Source organism: Seriola lalandi, unplaced genomic scaffold (assembly GCF_002814215.2).
Source record: "Seriola lalandi dorsalis isolate HSWRI2012SDOR001 ecotype SW California unplaced genomic scaffold, Sedor1 jcf7180002054689, whole genome shotgun sequence".
Taxonomy (NCBI): Eukaryota; Metazoa; Chordata; class Actinopteri; order Carangiformes; family Carangidae; genus Seriola; species Seriola lalandi.
The window spans coordinates 1,336,042-1,359,668 of NW_019525242.1; the positions used below are offsets into that span (position 1 = coordinate 1,336,042).

The window sequence follows — 23,627 nt, forward strand, 5'->3', positions numbered from 1 at the left end:
TAGAACATGGCAGATAGGGAAGCTGGAAGAAGACTGTTATGAAAACAGACATTCTCTACAGGCAATTGACTATTGATTTCCCTGTGATATTGCAATAATCCACAATAAAGCTGCACCGTAACTGTCAGAACGTTATTCAGTGGTTCGTGTCCACATTACCCACACCTATGTAGGTGCTGCTCTTCTTCTTGTTCATCCCTTTCTTTACTGCTACTAAAATTATATGTTTCCAAGAGACATATTTCGCATTCTTGAGGCTACAACAGCTTTAACATCAGCATGATGCTCATTCCACTCCATTCTCCTCAGTGGTAATTTGATTGATTGACTCATTAGTGTCTGAGAAAGACCTAGCTTACTCAGTAAAACATCAGTGTGGGAAACAGAAACAGTGTCCAGTTGTGAGCCAAGGCTGTAAACACAACCTGCTACAAATACGGAAGCAGAATTTATGCAATTTCCTGCATTGTCAAACAGAAGAATCATTAGATCCTACATATGATACAAATGCACTCTTGTCTATGTTACAATCTTTGTTTAATGGGACCCATAAAGGAAATTATTAAAGCACAGCAAAAGCAAAATAGGTATGTGACTGCCTATTACATTGGTAATTAGTAGGAATCTGCCTGCCAGTGTATTAAGAATAGCACGTATCCTGGACGAATCCCTGCAGATAGGATCAGCACCATGAAGAATTTGTTTCTGGATGATCTAGCTGAGCTGTACAGTGTCAACATAATTATTTTGTCATATTATATCATATTATTTCACGTCATACAAAGCAAAGTGTTTATTTCACATTGTCATCCCAAAACTAGATGGATAATGACACATTAGCCTCAGTCTTAGTCCATGCCTCTATCTGGGGAAAAAAAAAAAAAGGGGGGGTATTCTTGTCAGGCTATTGCATTCTGGGCCATCTGAAAAGGTTCCACTGTGCGTGAAGGGAGGCCCACCAGAAGGGCACTGCAGTAGTCAAGGTGAGAGAGAGCCATGGCCTGGACCAAGAGCTGAGTGATGTACTGACTCGAGCAAGGCCTGATTTTTCTTATTCTGTATAGTGCAAAGTGGTAAAACTGTGAGACGGAAGCAACGTGGTCAGAGAAGGAGAGCTGGTTCATCAAACATGACACAAGGTTCTTGCAACCTTGGTTGACATAACTGATGAAGAAGTGATTTTGATATTAATATGATAGAGAGAGTGATTAACTGAGATAACCGATAGTTCAGTGTTCGAGAGGTTTAGTTGAAGGTGGCGTTCTTTCTTGGATATGTCTGACAGGCCAAGATATGTGCTGAGATTATATCAATTTGGCCTTTTTTTTTAATTCTTCTTGCATCACATGACAGACAGAGTATGGGACAAGACGAGGTATCTCATACAAAGTACATTCATATACACTGACTTTGCTTTAGGGATTGGAGGGTGATGGTGGAGGTCAGATGATGGTTCTTGTGCACAGTCGAGGGTCAGGGTCAGTGAAGTTGTCCTCTGCGAGGATACAAAAGGACACCAATCCTGTGTCTGTTTCCAGGATTTTTTTCCCATGATACTAAATATCAACTCATAACAAAAGCTATTTTCTCCCTCACTTTCCTCTGCCTCGTAACGAGTGCCAGGCGATACGGCCAAAAATGCTGTCACAATAACAATATCATCACTCGATATCGAGATTTATTGATCACTTTTAATTCCCTCTTTTTCTTTTAAGTCATATTTTGAGCTTTTTGCCTTTTTTTTGTGACAGTGAAAGAGAGACAGGAAAGTTGGGGGGAGAGAGAGAGAGAGAGGGGATGACATGCAGCATAGGGCCACAGGTCGGATTCATACCCGGGCTGCTGCGGGTATTAAACCATGTTTTTTGCATGATACATGCATATCATGAGGGAAATAAGCAGTCAGTGCCATGGCTGAGTATTTACAGCTTGGAACTGCAACGAACCAATGACAGTCTCAAACGAACGTATTCAGACAGCCAGGGTTTTATACTTCACATACCTAAGGAACCAATCCTGTCATGGGGTTGGGATTTCCATATTGCAGCTGGTGTAGCTGATTATAGGTATTTATTGGTTTACATGGTTTATCTAACATGAGCAACACATCATGAGCTGGTTTATAACGTAATGAATCTGTAAGGTCATGCTACCTATTACGTCTTAGAGAGCGATACATAAAATAAAGTACCATTCTGATACATCGACTTTTTCGTCTGCAGAGTCAGTTTCAAAGCAGGAAACCTACAGAGGTATGATGTATGATGAGCAGAGTTGGAGCTGCAGAGGAGTCGCTGCTGGCTGGGTGGGGATAGAGGTGGGGCTAAGTTACATATTCATAAATCAAATATGAATGAGGCAAAGGTGTAGAGTTACATCCAAGCCATTTAATCCACAAAGGGATTTTTTTTTTCATGGAGAAACTTCTAAATATGTAAGTTTGAGGAACAGAGATGAGTTTTAGGGGTTTCAAAAAGCCAGAGGAGGAACTTTAAAGTGATTACTTCATACTGTAACTAAACTGTAAGAGATGGGTGACAAAATCCACTGTCCTCATTCCCTGCAAAAATGAATTTGCGAATTCAGCTGAAGCTAATATCAGGCTTCAGGGTGTGTAGTTTAATTGCCAATTTGTGGTCCCGGCAACAAACCTACAGTATATGCAAATATCAGGAAGGATCCTTCTGCCATGGCTCAGCAAAAAAAAAAAAAAAAACTAACAAAAAAAAAAAAACACTAGAGAGGGAGATTTGGATGTTTTGCTCACTTGAATTTGATAACTCACACTGCTGAAGCTTCATAGTGCACAGAACAAGGAATGTTTGATTTTCTGACAGCAGAGGTGCACAACAAAGGGATCTCTTCAAGGCCAGTATGGAGTGAAAGAATGATTACAAAAACCGGTACCTCTCTGAAAGTGCACATGTGTATTTAAGAGTTGTATTAAGACCGACTTGAAGACATCCAAACGTATCCTTTAAGGTACTCTCAAGGTTAGAAAACCTGAAGAAGTAAAGGTTAACGCAGAGAGATGAGATGAAAAATAAACCGAACACCTACCGATGCTGCATCTTCCACAACCTTGCTTTTCACTCCACTGCATGAGCATCTCAATGCTTTCTGCCCTTGCACTGTGCAGGATGTATAGTGTTGTCAAGGCAATCAACACAGCTTTATTGTCTTTTCCCAAGCCTGTCATCCTGGTACATTAACATTCTACAATACTGAATGAAACCTCTATTGGAAAAGAGCGACCTCTTCATTTTTCATAGTTTTTAATTTGGGTTGTATCAAATTAAATAGAAGATGTAAGAAGACAGCACCTTAATAGAATCTGATTAAGTGACAACATTGCCTTTGTGTCGCTTGTTTGATCAGATAACAGAGAGAGACTGGAAGCCATGGAGGCAGCACCACTACTATAAATAATTCCACTTAGAGACTGGACTGTTTATAGCATCAACTCCGCTATTCAGTAACCAGGACAGGCGTCTGTGTATATTTTTTTCCAGGGCAGATACAAAAGGGACAATAAGCTTCCCAGGTTTTTTTTGTGAGTCACATTGCTTCCACAGTTCACAGTATTTACAGTAATATGTTCACCTTATTTGGAAAGAGATTTGTCACCTGTGTTTATAGTCTATTTGTCCATGCATTGCACAGCACTCACTAATCCAAAAGCTCTGTTTTCTTTCTCTATAATTGGATAGTGAAAAGATGCTTTCTCGTGGCAGTAATATAAATGTATTAAGATATTGAAACGTGCTGGAAAGTTCCCAGTGCTCTCTTTATTTTAATTTTTTTCTAACAATAAGAAAGTCAGTGAAAATAAGAAAATGACTCACTGCAGGGTTTCTTTTCTTCTCTGCTTCTCCTGCCCCAAAATAGTGTCAACATTAGATACAGTAGGTGATTAATTCCACTCACTGCTAAACAATCTCCACAGACACAGCAGGGGCCAGTGCCGAGCATATGCAGGTATCGCAAGCTGCTCGTCTCCCCAGAGGGAATAGGGCAGCGCAGACATATCCCCTCCTTTCCTGCCTCAGTTCTTTATTGGTTAGAAGCTGGCACCAGGTAAGTGCTCGTGTCTCTGTTTATCATTTCATGGCCGAGGGGGCCGGCTCAACGAATTCGCCTGCGTATATTATAAGATTGATCTTCCGTTTATCAGGAAACACCATGTCAGTTTTGTTGTGACTCAAACCTGCTGGTTTCACTGTTTTGAAATGATGGGCGACATGCCAAATGGAGCAGAGAAACAGGTCAGCTGCAGGTGCTGCACCGGATAGAACTGTTCCAAACTGACGAGCCCTTCACCGCGCATCACACACTTTAATTAGATTGCAAAATGAGTGGAGGTGTTTTCGGGCCTGTCGGGGCTAACATGGGGTCATGTTAAATCAATATGTGACAGCTGACAGCTCGGGCGACTACAACGAGTACACAAATAGATCATCAAAAAGCCATTTGTTCCAGTTTCTCAGTGCAGAGGGGACGCACATCACACTCACAACACCTGACTGCAGAGCTACTTCTCTAACTCTGATTTTCTGTCCGTCTGTCTGTTAAAGACGCGTCAGCTGTTTTCCACTCAAGGTCAGAGGTGCACCCTCAAGAGAAGCAAACCGGGTAAATGCTTGGGGCCCCCAATGGCCCCTGATATTGGCATTTTGTAATGACAGTTATAATACCCCCTTAAACCTCCCTCAAAGACTCTTCACAGTGCTCTGCTGCTGCCCCAGAAATTGCAGTGTGCTGTATGCTATCTACCTATTGCCTGCGTGTGAGCATTCAGGGAACATCTGTAGATTGTAGCATCTACCTATAGTCTGCATGGGGGGTGGGGGGGTGGGGGGGGATCACAATTGCATGAGGGCAGCTATAAACACCTTGTCCAACATGCAACCTTGTTGTGATCTCATCAAGTCCATCACTCTCCTCTTAGCTCTTTTTGCTTCCACCAAAGAGTGGCTAACTTTGTCTGCTGTTTGATGGTGGGCAGATAGTGTACAGTGGGTTTATGAGCTAAAACCAGCTGTCTGCTGTGACTGCTGAGAGGTTTAATTGGAGCGGCTGAGAGGAATAAAAGCATTAGTTGCAGGTTGTAAAACCAAAGCAGTTCACCAACAGACACTATTACACTAAAATGATAATTCTGTGCGAATTTGTCGAGCGACTGTCAATATTTTAACAGTACAGTCTTTAGTGTCTCCTCTGAGACTGAAGAAGGTTTATTTTATTTTACTTTTATCAGTTTGAATGTTCTGTATTGTTGCTAGGTGCGGTAATCTGACTCTAGCCAACAACAGCAGGCTTTGTAGCCTCATTAAAGTGGTCAGTAAGATTTCAGGGAGGAATCAAGTCCATCTTACAGACCTTTATAACAGGCAGGAGGTTAAAATGGCTACTTTCCTTCTGCAGAGCCAAGATTACCCATCTTTGGACAGAGCTTGAACTGTTACCCTTCAGGTCGTCAGTTCAGGATGCCCGATGTGAGAACCAAGAGATACAAGTTTTCCTTTGTTCCCGCTGCCATTCAGTTGTTAAGTGGCAGATATTGTTTTACTGTTGTCTGGAGATCACTTATTTGCACAGACTTGACTTTTTGGACTTTGACCTTGATGAATGAACTCGTACTCTGGCCATCATGCCATACTGTCTGCTGATGTCCATAACTGTTGTGCCATGTGTATCTTCGTTTGTGTGTTTTTGTATAGCCTGGCTGCAAATCCATTTCACACCCAGTGTTTTCCACTGAAGATGTTTCAAAGAGTCTTTCTTAATAGAAGGCTCAGTATTTCCCCAAGACCTTGTTAATCTTTACTCAAACAGGACGAAATAAAGCATTTGTAGGGAACTATTTTCAGCTGCGGATTAATACTTATTTAAAGGTCCATTGCGAGTTTTTACGGTAGCAAGATGGTGAATGCTGGACTGAGTCCACATAAACTACAATGTCATGCAGTGCAACAGTGTGGTTTACTGATGTGTAAACAGCAGTGGAGCTCTGTGACACAGATTAATACAATGTATCAGGCTTTGGAATGCATAGGCAGTACTTCTTAATCAATTCATTGATAGTTTTGGTATTTACATGAGATTTGTTTGCAACAAGAAAAAGTATATTTCATCACCAGCCTAATCCTTTAAACTAACGTTACTATATTGAACAGTCATATTTGATACAGAAGTGACTTCCAAAATGTTATTTTACTATTCTTATTTCTTTTGGAAGGAATAGAGCCAGTGAGCCTTGTTTCAAGCTACAGCACTGCTCTAATGTCTTTTGCGCTGTACATGATTACAGCAACAGCTGCACACATTTGTATTCAGCATATACTATACATGCTGAAGAGCTGCTACTAGACATGATGCCGAAACAGAGATTATAGATAGGAGCCTCCTCTCAGACTGAATCAGTATTTCAAGAGCATTCCTTCCAGGCAACGAGATTTCAAGCATCTGTTGAGCATCATGTCCTCCAGAGCTGAGAATCCAGTCAGGGATGAGTCCATTTGTAGTATCGAAGCTTCACAACCAAAGCTGTGGCTTATTGTCTCCATGGTCATGGTCATATCATGTGCAGCCACTGCACATGATATGACAAACATCATGTGTAATCACCTTGCAGCTTATGCTGCACCATGTGCAATATAAAATTCTGCTCTCAATTTCCTGCCAGCTATGGCCATGAAAGTAGTCAATACAGGTCATTACACGTTATCACAAAACGTTGCATTTTGTTTTCCATTTTCTGTTGAACATTGTCTTTGCTGTCTAAATATTTCACAGGAAAGTGGCTATTAGAAGAATTATGTTGAAATATGTCAATTTTTAAGAACTGATTTCGAGATTGAAAGCTCTAGAGTGAGTTATAAAGAATGAAGACGCAAAAGAAAAAAAACAGAGACACAAAAAAAATCTTAAAATTCTGCTGCATGTCCTTTAGGTGCCCTTTGGCTGTGCAAGCAGGACATCTAAAAATAGCTCCTCTCCCGGCTTTGTTAACGTCCTTAAAGGAGTTGAGCTGGTCCGGCTCACATGAAGCTCGGAGGTGATTGGATGATGAATATCAGGCTAAATCAATACCACTGTCACAGCAACACTTAGGAATAATCACCAGTCACTGAGAAGCAGGAAGACCAAATCATTATCATTTTTCTCTGGGGATTGTTGTCCTCTTCTCCAACTAGCCGGTTCAATAAAGTGAAGGTATGCGTGACACACTCAGGTTGTGATTTTTTCAGTTGATAATAAGAAAACAAATAAAACGGCATCACAATGGACGGACATTGTGTGGAGAGAAAAGGCAGAAGGCCAGTACATGATGTGTTTCAATGCAATTATTATTCTTATTATTACTTTTTTCTATCATTGGAGATACAGTACAGTGCAGTTCATTTCTCATTATCATTTGCAAAACCAATCAGCGATCTGAAAGGAAATGCCAGTCTGTGAGGCTCAGCATCAGCATGCTAAACCACATCACATGATACAAACATGTTCATAGCGACAATGTTAACGTGCTGTTAAAAAGCGAGAGTAATCTCTTGCTGTGTCTCAATTTGCTTACTTCCTTACTCACACCTGATATTTTGAGTGCCTAAGTGCATTCACATTGAGAAATCCAGCAACCTGCAGTGCACTACAAGTCCTGGCATGGTGCACTCAAAACGGTCAAAAGTTGACTGTAAAGTGATGGACACTTCTCACCTCAACAGTCGCCATCTTGGCTACGTAGCAGAGGGGGAGCTACCACCAACGTATTTTCAAAGTTGTAAAAATTGGCGACCTAATTTCTATGTCGCATGATACAGAGGGCACACACAGGAAAGTAAAATGTCAAGCGAGCGGCAGGTGGGTGAAAACTGCGGTCACATGTTGCAATCATCATTTCCGATAAGAGTATAACGGCACTGTTTGATTTGGGACAACATTACCCTGTCGAAATTCACACACTGCACCAGTGAGTACACTGTGTGCACAGTACTACATAAGTACATTATGTACTACGTAAGTGTATTGAAGCTCAGAGTGAGCTGCTACACTGTCACCATCTTGGCAGCACCTGACTCCACCTAACTCACCACTAATCCAAAAATGGGCAAAGAGGAGGGGCGCATCCCGAGCTAAGACTTCGGTGAATGCTGGATTGTGTCGAGCATACACTGACCCACCTGTCACTCAAACCGGCGATTATGCAGAACTTTAGAAATTTGTTAAAGAGACCAAAACAATTTTTTGTACCAGGCTGTAAACATGTTTATTCCTGATGTAAAGTTGGACATTTTAACATGGTAGTCTATGGGGATTGACTGTTGAGGCAGGAGTCAGCCTCAAGTGGCCATTCGAAAAACCACCTCCGAAGTTGCCGCTTGGTACAGTCCAGTCAGGGGATTACAGAAGTCATTAAGATTCATCCTCTGGGAACTATGAATTTCTACTGCTGGACCATCAAGTAGCTGCGGAGATATTTCACAAAAACGTTGACTTGTGGTAGACTGGCAGACCCACATTGCCATCCCAACAACCACAATGCTAGCTCAGCTAAAAATAAACAAATGACTGTTGGAAAGCTGGAGCATCCAAATTGAACTGATTCAAATGGAACTCTTTCTCAAGTAATTAACACCGGAGACGCTTCAGTTAAGAGGACATTATCTTATTTATTGCTTTAAGAAACATGCTCTGATGAACAGAGCAGCCTCAGCACACCTAATTCTATTTTCTGCAACTGTCTTCCATTTGTCATTTTGCATACAGACACAGGATAATTCAGTGCTGCAATCACATCTTTAAAATGCTGTATTGAAGAGCATTGGAGCGAGCGCTCTAATCAATGTGCCCTCACAAAGAACGTCTGTGCTTGGTCTTAGTGCGATAAAATATTCTTGGCTGAGAATGGACGACACAGACAGCAGATGACCTGCCTCCCCCTCAAATATAATTTCCAGACGCTGCTTTGACTATGATCTGCTACTAACAGAGTGTGTCCACAGTGCTGGAGGTTGGGATGTGAGTTTTGCCATGGCCTTAATTTGATGAACACTGGTGTGATGCAAACCAGGCACGGTGCCTTTGAATCATCAAGCCCACCTCCAAGAGGCCAACAGCTGTTTGGATAGATTGCAATCTAATGTAAATTTGATTATAGCATGGAACTTTGTCTGGTTCAGGTTTGCATGTGCAGATCACACAATATGTGCTGTCAATGAACTAATTCATGAAATGTGTGTATGTGTGTTTAAAAGGGTCCATTCACTGATATTACAAGAAAAAAAAATCCCATCATATTTTTCTCACTTACCTAACAGTGGTATCCAGTCATGCAGATAGTTACAGATATGTCTGGTGAGATATCTGATATATCTGATCTGATTTCTGCTGCCACCCTGATAATCGTTTGATTTGGGTGAATGGACCCTCTCTCTCCACAGCTACTGTTGTATTGCAAATCATACATATTTTATTTCCACCCTCCCTCCTCCTTGAAATTAAAACTAAAACTGGAACAGCAGAATTACAGCAGAGGGAACTTTTTCTCTTTTTTTTTAAATGAATAAAATGCTACATCTATTAACAGCAGCAGAGGGCCAGGAGCTGGTTGTGGTGGATATCAAGCGTACAGTGCATGACTGTTACACCACAGATCGAGGGTTGGCATCCAGGCCCAGGCAACAAAAGCACTCTGGCTAGGATTAGGGAAATATCATGGTTTTGGTTAATTGTAAATAAACACATTGTGTCTGAAGTCACTGTGAACTTTTTCTGTATTAAACCAGACCACAAACTTCCTCTAACTTTAACCAAGTGTTAGGAGTGCCTAAACATTACCATGAAACCATTATAAATAGCACTTGCTGTTGCAGGTTAGTTTTATAGAACATAATTTCTAAGCAAGGTTTATTAATTTATTCTAACTCCATTAAGTGTGACTACTTACTACTATACTAGCTATATTAGCAGCTTGGCTTTAAGAATAGTGATGATCCATCTGTGTGTCGGCATGTCTGTTTGTCTGTCTGTAAACTTTGTCTGAAATTTTGTTTGAAATTCAACAAAAGACATTCAAAAGACGGTATTTGCAGGGAAAACAATGAAATCATTAGGCAAAGTAAATACTGTTAAATTGAATCTTATTGACCCAAATATAATTCAGAAAAATTCAGAGGCTACTTCCAGCTTTAATTACAGTTTACCGTTGAGGGTGAGCAGTGTAAATTGTTTTACACTCAACTTTTGATCGTTTTGAGCGCACCATCCCAGGACTTGTAGTTCACTGCAGGTTGCTGGACTTTTCAATATGAATGCACTTGGGCGCTCAAAATATCAGGTGTGAGTAAGGAAGTATGCCCCCTCCTCTTTGCCCATTTTTGTAGTAGCTGGGAGTTCAGCATTCAGGCACTGCCAAGATGGCGATGGCGGTGCAGGCCACTCTGAGCTTCAAAACTACTCTTAAGATACCTATGGGTGATGTCACGGAGGCTAAGTCCATCTCTGTATACGTCGTATGGCAGCATAAGTACAGCTGCAGCAGGTGGACACAGCTAAAGGCTATAAAGGACTTTGAGATTTCTTCAAGTGACCATACAGAGGATAAAAGCTTTGGATTTAAGTGTTAATGTTACTTTTCCTCAAAGCCACACTTCAACTGATATCTGCATCTGATTATTGTCATCCTGAGTATCTGATTTCTCTTTTTTTCCATATTTTTTACTTCACAATAATTAGCAAACACCAATGGGTGAACATACAAACATACTAAGTATTCTATTCCCCATCCCTTCCCTTTAATAAGTTAAACCCAGATCACAAAATCACCAAATAGAAAAAGACGACAAAGACACAGCAAGTGTTAACACAGTGTGCTCACCAAGTCGACACTGTTTAGACCACACTACAGATTTCTAAGGAACACAATGTTTCCCTGTGCTTTGCTCCACACTGCTTTGCTTTGATTTAGTCAAATGGCTCCTCAGCTGGTCATTGCAGATACACAAGGACACTCCCGTAGAGATAGACAATAGGTCTGGAAACCTTTTTTTTATACACTGAAATCAGCTGCCTCCTCAGTCTGTATCATTATAGGAGAACAGCAAGTATGTATGATAAACTGCAGGCCTATTAGTGGCCACATTTTCTGTCCTGTATACAAAAGGTAGGTCCTGATGGGGACCTATGACACCTGAGACTAGAGAGCTTAGTGATCCATACATCCTTTACCATCTTCCACTTGAAACATACGGCATGGGAACAGGAATTATGAATGTATAAATGTGTGCAACATGTTGCCATGGAGCTAAAATGACCATTTGAAAAGCATTGGCTACATGGTCACTATGTGGGCAGCATCATAATTTTCAGTTGATTCACAGGCAGAAATGGCACAAGACAGCAATAATATTAGGAAGTAATATTATCATAACAATAATCTTCATTCTATTTCCTCTATTTTTCCTTCTAACAACTTCAGATCTATCAGAATTGAAGTGCACTCAGAGGGCCCATGCCAGCTGCAAAATTCAGGAGGTACACCACATTTATACCTCCAATAGACAAATCAACAAAACTGGAAACAATTTAAAATTTGAAAGCAATAACAAATAAAAGTAACAAATGGAAATGCGGTGTCAGTTAAAAGCTTCATAAGCACATATCCTCAGGAAACTCATTCCAAAGTTGTTGCCAGGTCCCGGTAATACATACAAAAACAGTACAACACAATTTATCCCTCATTATGGAAGGTATCATTCAGACTAAAGTGAAAGGGAACAGGTCACGAATGCAACTCCTAAATGTATCATCCGTGTTTGTGTCTTATTGCAATAGTGTTTTACTGCCACAGTAAAGGTGTTTCCTACCACAATGAAGGCCATATTTATAAAGTTAATATCCTGAGCTCTTGCGACAGGGATGCATGTCTGAGACATACAGCCAGTCCTAGCCAAAGCTATCCACAAACAGCCTTGGGCCGGACAGAAATACATAATTGAGGAGAAAGATACATTCTTGTGTCATGGATGAGATGGTGCAATGTCATCCCAAGAATAATAAGAGTGTGCCTTGAGCAACCCAGAATCTGGGTATGGTGCAATCTTATCTGTCAGCCCAAATCTTGTCTGCCAAACTATTATTTTTATACGCCTCAAGACAAATATTTTTAACAAATAAAAACACATAAAATGTGCCAAAAACATATAATCACTGATAAATTGATGCAATAAAATATTGAATACTGAACACTTAGCTACAAATTAAGAATTTGTTACTTAGTTAGCTTTCTTAATCCTCTTTGCTCTCTAGTTAAGGCTTTAGCCAAATGAATACATTATCTCCAATGAGTGCAGTGCTGGTTGTTTTGCATTAGACATGTCTGTTTGTGATTTGGCTGTGCTCTTCTCACTCAGTTAGGAAGCGAATCTCACGACGCAAAATGTGTCGTGGCAAAAGTCGTGCGGTTGTTTGCTCATGTCAGCCCCACTGTGATCAAACCACACTGATGTTATAAGGAAATATTTAAGAACTGAGACTAAGCCTTCATGGGCTTCAAAGTCATGATCATACGATTTATGATAATAATTTTTTGTGCAATAGCCATTCGATGTATTTACATTCAGTAATGATCCTACGGTGGTCCTGACGACACAATACAAGCAAATTCAAGCACGACAATGGAAGTGTTTCCAGGGGACACAAAAAAGTGTTGAGGCCGGGTGGGTTGCACTTGTTGTTCAATGCTTTGTTAAAAGAAGACGTTGTTGTATGTGCTACTTGCAGTGTGTCTCTGTGTTTGCTTGTGTTGTGAGTGTTTGCAGTTCATGTGTCGTCAAATTGATGAAGATGATTTCATAAGTTGCGGTGCGTGGAGCACTCAGAGCCACCGCGATGATCTCTCTGTACAGTATTCTTCACTGTTAGTGGTGGGCTCTGCCATTGTTGTGCTCATGAGAGTGAATCGCATTTCATTCTCTGCAAGAAAGTGAATGAGCACATTTCATTAAATGTCTATGTGTTTCAGCAGTGTGTCCTTAACACCTGAAACACATGGCACAGACTGATGTGCTTAATACACCCAACATGTACCCCAGCCTCTTCTCTTCTCTACAGCGACTCTGGTGAATATGAATATCACACTTCATGCACTGGAACAAAATGTTGCCAGGGAATATAACAGGCACGTTTTTTCATCTGTTATGTACTTGCTGATGTAAATTACATTTGTACAAACATACTTTGTTGTTGAAAGGGTTGCTGTGGTGCAGTGATTGATGCTCCTTCAGTCACTGCGCCCTGTACTTTGATCACACTACACGTCTCCTGGTCTGGCATCCACCGCAGCTCTGGATGTCCCCATTTTAAAAATCCATTAACTAAGCATTGCTCTGAAGCAGGTCACCTCCTTTATTGGCTACACTGAAAATCTGATTTACTACGCTGCACTGCTTGTCAGCTTCTGACATCATGTTATTGAAACTCAGGTATTGATTTAAGTCCAGTGCCCTCCAAAATCCGGTGCCATGTATGGATAACATTTACACACACTTAATAGCCTGCCATTAATCTCTGTAGGGAGAAAGTGACTGTTTGGAGCCGTTTTCGACCCTTTGAGACTGCAAAGGAAAATTATTTTTGTTAACATGTAGTTTGTTTTCTTTTTCTTTTTTGGAGAGGTTTAGATTGTCAGACGCGCCCTTCATGCAGCTGGAAACACATATACACTACTCAAAACTGACTCCTATCACTTCTCATAAAGTCAGACATAATCGAATCAGAAAAAATGGAATTAAGGCAGCCTCTTACTCCTAAACAACCATGCACAGAGGTGGAACTGATGATGAGTGAGGATGACTGTCTTAGCCTGAGCTGGAACCAAAGCAGCGGCGGCTACTGTGACAGCAGAGAGAGGGTCAAATGAACATTTTCTAACACTTGTGGAGTTGTCTGAGGCAGCTTAATGAATAACTGTTCCCGATCCTGGGGGAAAGCAGAGCGCTTTCTCATCTAAATGAGATTAATGAAAGACAATGCAGAAAGTAACCTGCTGATAGGTGTGGTGTCATAAAGATCTTTTTAAAAGAGAGGATGACTGAACTCTCCAGTGCGTCATTTTTGGAAAAGAATTTACTATAACCTAGGAAAGACTGTGGATACGATACTTCATGGACATATCTCTCGATATGATGCATTATTTGACTAAATGTGGCAATATGTGGCTTGAGTATCCAATTACAGAAATAAACTATATTCTCAAGGAATACAGGGGCCACACAGGTGATGCTTGTTACTGTAATATGAGATAAGAAGCATGAACCAACGTTGGCCTAGACGAAATTTTCCCCATCTGACGTATGAAAAGAATCTAAAATACCATGTTTCACTTGGTTTTTCAAGATACACTAGATCCTTTTTGAAATTGCAAGCTAGCAAAATTCATATTTTGAATGTCCGTCACTAATACGTTAGTAATGAAGATGTCTGAAATGAGTCGGCACATCAATATCCCTAAAGTTTGAGAGTTTTTGGCATGAGGCCGCTTATCGCCTTGCCCAAGGACATTTTGATACAACCAGACACATTCACCATTTCAGGGACTCAAACTGTGACCTTTGGCAGTCTCTCTGCCACCTGCTACCCATGCCCTCCAAACAGCCCAAACTGTCCAGCTCGATGAGACTTGAGAGTTTTTGGATGGTGAACTTCAGATGTGGTTACAGCAAGGAATGATCCAGGATGACCGAAACTGTCATACATTATAAATAGTGTTGGCATTTAAGGCTACTGTAACGTTTTGTCCCACAGACGGCAAAGATTGTCATTGTGGATAAAGTTAGACAAAGTGTTTGTTCATCAAGTGCAAACCTTAAGGGACCAGTGGTGATCACAGATCAGCAGTTTAGAGCCAGCACTGGTTAATTAGTCTTGGATCACTATTAAAACTGCTTATGTCCTTCAGTTAAAGCTGAACTAATCTATAGTTTTGTAATAACAATGGATCAAATTACTGTATGTCTGTATCAAGGGGATCACTTGTAATGAGAAAGCCACAGAGAATTATCACACAACTCTGCTGTTCAAGTCTATGAAGCATTTTAGTGCCTTTCAGCTCAATGTTTTGGTTTTCTGCTACAGGGGCTTTGTGTACGTTTTCTCTGCCGCCAAACGTGGTTTCTTGCCATAGAGCCAGTGGTGGTGATTGTTGCTTGACAAGAGCTTCGGCCATTGATGCATTTACAAGACAAGAGGTTATAATACGTCCTCTGAGCAGCACTACGTCTTTAGAACAGATCAGAGGTTCTAACATGCTAAATTCAGTAGAAGAAAAGATGTGATTGAGACAAGAGTTAACATTGGCGTTGCTCTTGGCAAGTAAAGGAGTGAAGTTTGATGCTGAACTCACAACGTTTCTTCCGGACTGGTAAATAAGCAGCTGTTAATGCTAACACTATGTAGCAATAGCAAAACTTACAAATAGTTCCTTTAACCTTGTTTTCAGGCACAGCAGGAAGAAAGATTGATAAAGTTTTAGTTGCTTAAAACAGACACACAAATAATGAAGTTTAAGTGTGAAAAGCAGTGTCTTCATAGTGTTCCCTTCAAAATATGAACTGATTTCAAACATGAATCCATTTAACTAGTCAATTTTGTTTTTACAGCATGAACACCTTGTAAAGCTGAAACTGCCTTTTCAGGTCTTTATTGCAAATTGTATTTTTATGGTTGTTGTAGAGTGGGGTTATCAATCTTAATTCTATCATGTTGATTGTCCTTTCAGTGTCTTGCACATGGATATCTTATTAAGGTTTTCATTCATCATGGCCAGTGTGGTTCCTGGTACATTTCCTGATCAAAAATGTCAGCAGAGAAGTATCTCAATGTTCAAAACAACATAAGACTAAAAAATGTTTCTTACAAAACACATTTTAGACATCTTGTCATATTTTACACAAATTGTACCCACTAAAATTCTGGCTTGTAATAAATGCTATTTACTCCTAGAAGATGTTTAGTGAAACGTGTAATTGCTGACATTTTTTATTATCTTGATTTTCTTTTTTTTTCATTTCTGTGCTATTAAAAAGAGAAAGACAATAACAAAAAACTGCTCTCAGTGATTTCGCCAGACTTTAATTTGTGTCTGGACAGAAAACTGAAAGAGCATTTAGAAGATGAAACACAAGAATCCAGGTGCTAGATTTGAGGTAAAGCTGACAGAAGGTGATCAAAAATCAATAACGGGAGGCTGTGTTGAGAGCCTAGAGAAAAATTTGATGTTCACAGCAGACGTGGTACAGACTATGACCCATGTCAGATTACAACCTCAAAGACTTGGTGGTGGTTATGCCAATGGCATTTCAATCAGAATCATTAGAGACTTCATTCTGAGTGAACGAATAAATGTTTTATTGCTATGTGCACAAACAAGAGAAGAAAAGTGAGGGATGTGAGGCTTTGTTGATTAATCCCCATCATGATGGATGAGGGTGAGGATGTGCGAAGATACGGAAACCCCCCCACTGTCTGGACACTGGTGTTGGCGATGGGGGGGGGGGTTGGAAGAAGGGAGTGCCGGATATCAGGATGTGATGTGGACTGGACTGTGATGAGCTCAACCTGCTACTGGATATGAAGACTGGAGGTGAATGGGGTGGAAGAGGGTCGCAGCAATATGCACTGAAATGACAGCTCCCAGCAGAGGAGCGGAGTACAGATTTAAAGGTTGTCAACAGGTTTACTGAAAATGATATATTATAGCTGATCAGAAGAAGCAGGGAGATAAAGAGAGACAGAGAATTGAGAATAAATGAAGAGACTTCCTGATTGAACTTACACTGAGTTTCATAATATTGAAGCAATGTTGACTGAACACTAAGTTCAAATGATTTTATTACCAATGCTCACCTTGAGAAAGATAGGGGGGGGGGGGTCTTTATCAAAGAATCAAAGAACAGGTTTGTTTATTGTGCTCACAGTAGAAGAGAAGTTTAACAGCAGAGCATCTTCTTAGATATACTGCTGTATCACTGTGTGAAATATAATCTATATGATTAAGTGCAATGTTGACACCTAACCATCTGTTTTTTATGGCTTCCCCATTGCATCAAATGGAAAGATTCCTGATGTCTTTTTCCATCAATTTATTTGCATCTCCCTAAAATCCAACCTGACATAATTTGGTAACTTTTCGAAACTCAGGGATTTCCACTAAAAATACAAATACAAATGAATTTCTGATCCGAGTTGCTGCAGAGCAAGTGGGTCATTGAGGTGTGTAGGAACTACTTTTAATTTCTTTCTTTCTTTCTTTCTTTCTTTCTTTCTTTCTTTCTTTCTTTCTTTCTTTCTTTCTTTCAGAAAAGAAGTCTTGTATGATAACAATGGAGCTGTGCCATACTGTGTCATGTAATGGTGCTGGATGTTTTGGCAGCTAAGCTCAAGGGCTTCCAAACAAGGAGGAATGACAACTGGTTCCTCTTCTCTAACTCAGAAGAAATGTCAGGCTCTATAATTAAAATGTTAATGATATTTCAATGAACAGATGGTGTAAAGGGCAAGCAGACAGGGTGAACAAACGCAGGAAGCCGATCAAATGGGTCACATTTCAGCCAAGTGCCTCATTCTACATGTTAATCATCAGAAGATAACAATTACACTCTCCTTCGAGTCAGTATCAAAAGGTTGATGCCAGGAAAATAATCCCAGACCGACCATGGACAATATAGTGAAAGCTGAATGTCACTTATAACAGCTGGCCAAGCATCATATGTTTCTATTCCCTGCACTGGGTGGTTTGGGATGAGGGGTCAGCCCAGGTGGGAAGGACCCAAACACAGGCAGGTAGGAACAGGTACAAAATGCAGGTAATAGGTACAAAGGAAAAAAGAAAGGGTACATAAACAGATGGACCCATAAGGAGAAGGGGAAAAAACAGGTTTAAATGAAAGCTTATGTGATGAGGGGAACTGGGATCAGGTGTGTGAGTGGGGAGGAAATCTTAGGTGCATGCAAATACGGAACAGGTGAGACGTGGAACGGTAGACAGGAAAAAGGTCCAGGGACAGATGGTGTCAGATCTGGGGAGATGAAGGAGAAAACATAGCGAGGGAGAAGTGAGCGGGGGCTGGAGACAGGGGCTGAGGGGAAGTGGGAAGCAGACTGTGACAGTACGCCCCCTCAAAGGATGGATTCCAGATGTCTAAATAAAAATGGAAGAAGTCCAGCATTGCGGGGAAGGAGGTCTGTAGGCTGGATCAGGTGGATCAGGAGACCTCAGGTTCCGACGGCTGACTCAGGAACAGAGAGGACGTCGGCTGAGAGTCCCAACGCAGGAACCAATAGGAAGTCAGCTGGGACCCCAAAACTCAGGGTCCGGATGGAGCCTTGCTGGGCGTTGATCATGGGGCCGGGCAGCTGAGGCTCAGGATCGCTGGGCAGCTTGGGGGATCTCTGAGACCTATGCTTCCTTCAGGCCAGGGGTCACACAAATAAAACATGACCATAAATAATATAAGAAATGGGGTTTGATTTCATGAAAAGTATTATAATTTTTGTAGCTTCTCTCATTCCTTAAACCAGTTGTTTATTTGCAGGTGTTGAGCGACCATTTGACATCAGAACAAAGAGTGCAGTGGATGCATGGAAACCTGATGCATGGTGGGAGATGGATAAAATGATGGATGGATGGTCAAACTTCCACATTGAATTTTTGGGTCAACTGAAATTAAAGGGATAGTTTGGGTTATTTGACAAGGCTGCATAATCAGTGTGTTCATCTTCATTTAAAATATTTTCAGTTATCTTCCAGTTAAGACAGCACTTTCCTTTGGTGCAACTACCGTATTCTTTAGCACACTGTATTATTCCGCAGCCGCAGGTCAGCTGAGTGAATCAGAAAGAGCTAAACTTCACTTTGTTTTAATGGGAGGATAAAGCGCTGAAAATATTCTTCATGAAATGTACATTTAAACAGATATTGTATCGTTTCAGTGGGCATCTTTTAAAACTGTCTAAAACACCTTTTTCCTGCTGGCCCCGTGCCCAGCAACACATGGCTCTGCCTCTGTGCCGGAGCCCCCGGCCGCCTCTGCTAACTGGCAGCGCGCTGATACGAATATTCTGCAGGTAACACACTGACTATGCATGACCACCTCACACAGCCCCACGTCAAATAACCCAAACTACCCCTTTAAGATGACCTGCAGATGAGATCAACAGAAGACTAAAGGGATTTATCACTTTTGTTAAGTCACTGCTTGTAGGTTTGACGTCTTAGAATTATGAGCAGAAACTGAATAGCTTGCAGAGAAGTTGAGTGCTGTGCTGTAGGTTTAGGAGACAATCTGGATAAGATAGAAACCTGCCTCACTCACAGTGACCAGTCTTCTCCGGACACCCTGCGCTGCAGGTGCAGTTGCTTGGAAGATTAAAAATCTATTATTCATCATGGTAACGCCAGCTGAGTCTGTTCCATCATGAAACCGCCCCACAACAAAGAAATAAGCCAAAAATTCTTGACTACTGATAAATTACTGCAAAAAATGAAACTCCAAGTTTTTGTTTTGTGCTTATATCTTCCCTCGATGTTGTTCCTTTGTCCAGAGAGGAATAACTGGTCAATGACATTTTACATCAACGGAAAGTGAAAATATTGCTGCTTTCAAAAAATGTCATAGACATGTTCCCGTTTCTGAAGCTAAATTGTTTATTGAACCCATGGAGGGTAAAATAATTAACTGAGAAGGAAAGGCTGAGCTCTAACTAATACACTGTTGTGATGATGAAAGCTGGATTTCTTTTATTCTTTATTCTTCCATTTATTGTATGTGGAGCTAAAATACCGACAAAAAAAAAAAAAAAAAACATGAAGAGACCGAACTGTCTTGGAAAAGAATTTTTATTTTCAAATGCTGGTAAGGTATCCATTGAAATCGAAAGAATAAAACAAACACAGGAACTGCTGACACAGATAGAAAATTGATTATCACATTATTATCACAAAATTATTGGAGCCCTTTCATTCCCATCCCAGAAAAAACGACCTCATAGATCTGTTCTTCTTTAGATGAAGAAAAGACATTAACCAATTACAAGTTCCTCAAGACATCCAAACACTTTGATGATGGTTCAGCTAAAGACACATTTTACATAACAACACAGACGGCATGTGCATTCCTTCAACATAAGAGTTGTGTACACATTGGCCAGCACAAACATTGTTATATGACAGGTCAAGACCGCACAGACAGACACTTCTGTAACCAAGAAACCTACAGTAGTATAAAAAAGATCATTTTGTCAGATGACAAGACAAAAATGCAAAATTAAAAAAACAAGTCTCTACCTAGAGTCAAGTATTTGTTGCAAATAATTTTTTTTGTGTTTATTTTAACCTGCTGGATCTACGAGATGAGTTGGAGTCACCATGTGAGGACAGGTACAGTCAGCTGTCAATCACAGAAAAGCACACAATGTTAACTGTCAAAGAGTTTTCTGTCATTGTCTTCTAGCACACGCTCTTGTCCTTTGTTTTGGAAAAATCCACACATCTGGATAATTGGGCTGTAACACCTTTATGACGCAGGTCCCTGGGCTTTACACAGAGACTGGCTGGGCAGAGGCTGTAGATAAATCTGAGTTCTGCAACGGCGAGGGTGGACAGGGAGAGGACTTGACACTCAAGTTGTCCAACTTTAGTGCACAGTGCTATGGTGTAGAGAGAGTCCCAGAGAGTAGGCACTTGGACACAATTACCTCCTGACCAACAAAGTAAATCATAGGCAATAAAAAAAAATACTGAATTTGTGTCCAAACCAACGTGAAACAAACAGTGTTATATGCTACAATAAAATCAATGGAAGTAATGACTATGGCGTGTTAATTATGCTATATGTGATTTTGCTGCTGTGGTTCACCAATATCAAAAAAGATGAAATGTTTGACATTCAACACAAATACATTCATACATACAGCACATCTGAGCTGAACTCAAAAGATGATATGCTTTTTCTTTTTTCTTTTTTTTTTAACCTGTGTAATAATCAGCTCATCTGAGTGAGCTGAAACATTAGGCTGAACCGAACGTCTCTCTGCGGTGTACTGGTGCAAAAAACAGGAAGTGCTTAAATCACCATGAAATTCACCAGAGACTGCACTTGCGAATTCCAAACAATTTTTCCAGTGAACCGTTATCAAGTTGTCACATAGCTTGCAAATTGAAGCTGAAACTACATATCACACATATTACGGAGGTTAGATCCCAGTCTGTCACCCTCTGTGAAAGACTTTTCACCCGGAGTCTTGAATACTGGGATATTGCCTGGTAATAAAAGAGAAATTCTTTCCTTACATAAGCTTGGCATGGGATGCTGAAATGTTCATTTTTAGATGTGCAAAAAAAACACATTACAACTGCAAGTATATGGCAACTTTTCCTTGTCCGACTAAATTTTTTCTTTGACATAATGCAGTGGTTGCACAGTAAAAAGAAGTAACAGCAGTGTAACCCTATTTCCTGGACCAGTAGTTTTATTTGCAAGATTTATTGGCGGCTGGGTTTTTATGTGTTTCTTATGCAAACTGACTGTTAACACCTCGACCTATTTGATATCAGCATAAGTAGTAAAATAGCCTTCACCATGACAGAGTGACATTAAGAACATAAATCAATCAATATAAAGTAACTGGAAGACACAGGCGTCTTCCTCATTCATCTCAGTCCAAATTCAATCACACCGTGGATCGACATCAGAGTGGGATATTTATCTCTCCACTCTAGATCTGTCATCCCTCATGGAGTGTGGGTTTTATGAGTAGTTTGTTCATTTTGTGCTATCACCGTTGACACTGCTGCGTTTTCTGGTTGTACCACCAGATTTTCTCATATTTAATCAAATCAAAATAAATGCTTTGAAATAATACAAAATATATCATTTATGAGGCCAGGGTTTTAAAAAATCAAAATGACCCATTTGAGTCACTGAAAGACCTCAAATTATGTTCTGAAAAACATCTGTGATTATTGTTGCAACAGCTTTTTAGTCATGTGTACTTAACCACACATTTACTCACATATTTACAGGGACACACACACACACACACACACACACACACACACGCACCACCACACCTCCTGCTAGAGAACAGTGCTTATAGTGTCAAAGTCCTTGCTGATCTGAGAGCTGCTGGGCAGCGACTTGAGGTACTCCAGGTGCCTTCTAGCATCCTCTTGATTGTGTCTCACGTAGTAGATGACGTACGCGATCACCATGGTGAACCACCCGAACATGGTGACAAACATGGCTACATCCGTGGTCTTGTGGTGAAAGTTGCAGAAGTTGATCCCTGAGTCCAGCACCTGGATTACGGGCTTGCCTGCGTATTCCTCCTTCACGGCTGTGTGGCAGATCACCTCGTTCACCGTCTCGGGGTCCAGTCGCAGCTCCCTCAGGACCTCCTGCAGCGTACACTCACAGTGCCATGGGTTGTTTGAAAGGCTGATCTTTGCCCGAAGGCGGGCGAAAGCCTCTTTGGGGACACTTTGGATACGATTGTTTGATAGATCCAGCACGAGAAGACTGTCAGAAACACCTTGAAATGCCCCAACGTCCATAGTCTCAATTTCATTGTTAGACAGGTCCACCTCCTGAAGGTAGTGCAGTTCTTTGAAGGCGTGGTTGGGGATGTGCGTGATGTGGTTGGATGCCAGGAGTAGGACAACAGTATCTCTTGGAAGATCTGACGGGATCTTCTCCAAGTTGCGAGACATACACTGCACCACCGTCATGCCACTCTTCTCTATACAGTGACAACTTGCGGGACAAGCCATCACTGGTGTACTTGCAATGCATAATCCAAAGAGCAAGCCCCATAAGAAGGCAAAGCCGTCAAAGATTGGGGATTTCTTGGGCATATCATGCCCTGCTAAATCCTGCATATTCAGCAGTAACCTCCAACAAGTCCTGTCAGGCAAGAGTGATCATAGTTTCACCTCTTTCGTGGCATTAAATGGTGATAACCGCAGTGTCATTAGCTCTCAAAATGCCAGAATTATCAGATTATTCACACAAACACATGGGTTTATCATGAGATAATCCTTCAGAATTGATTTGATAGAATTGCATATAATCTTTAGAAGAAGATTTCAAAAGAGCTCATCCAAATATTGAGCTGCTCACTGAGCATATTCCAGTTACAGCAGGGAGCAGTAATCTCAGGTTTATTGTGAAGTCGTTGAAAGCTTCAGAGAGCCTGGAGCGGGCCGAGTGACAAGGGAATCGATATGTTACATTGGGCACTGAAAGAATCAAAGAAAGCAGTGTTATTCAAACAAATTAGTTAGTTCTTAAATGCAGTGAGACAGCAACAGATGGCAGTAGTTGATGGCAATGTATATGTGAGGAAGGAAACTCAACCGTACAGTGACACTTGGTAAAATAAGTCGTCTTGCACAGTTTCCAAAATGAGCTGAGTAGGCTGAATGACATAATTTCCCCATAATGCTTAGAAAATGTATAATGTGATTAGACCTATTGAGAAAAATCCATTTCACTTTAGCAAATCTCATAAACACACTTATGGGCATGTTCTCATTCAATTTGGAAAAGCTAATGTTTGTCTATAATAAACAT

At 40.8% G+C, this 23,627-nt stretch overlaps 1 protein-coding gene across 1 annotated transcript; it reads right to left on the reverse strand.

Moving 5' to 3' along the window:
* Positions 1-19,876: 19,876 nt before the first annotated feature.
* On the reverse strand, positions 19,877-23,273 carry lrrc3 (leucine rich repeat containing 3). The gene has a single exon (XM_087178495.1). It carries the CDS (start codon positions 22,931-22,933, stop codon positions 22,133-22,135), a length of 801 nt encoding a protein of 266 aa, XP_087034621.1. The 5' UTR covers positions 22,934-23,273; the 3' UTR covers positions 19,877-22,132.
* Positions 23,274-23,627: the final 354 nt, after the last annotated feature.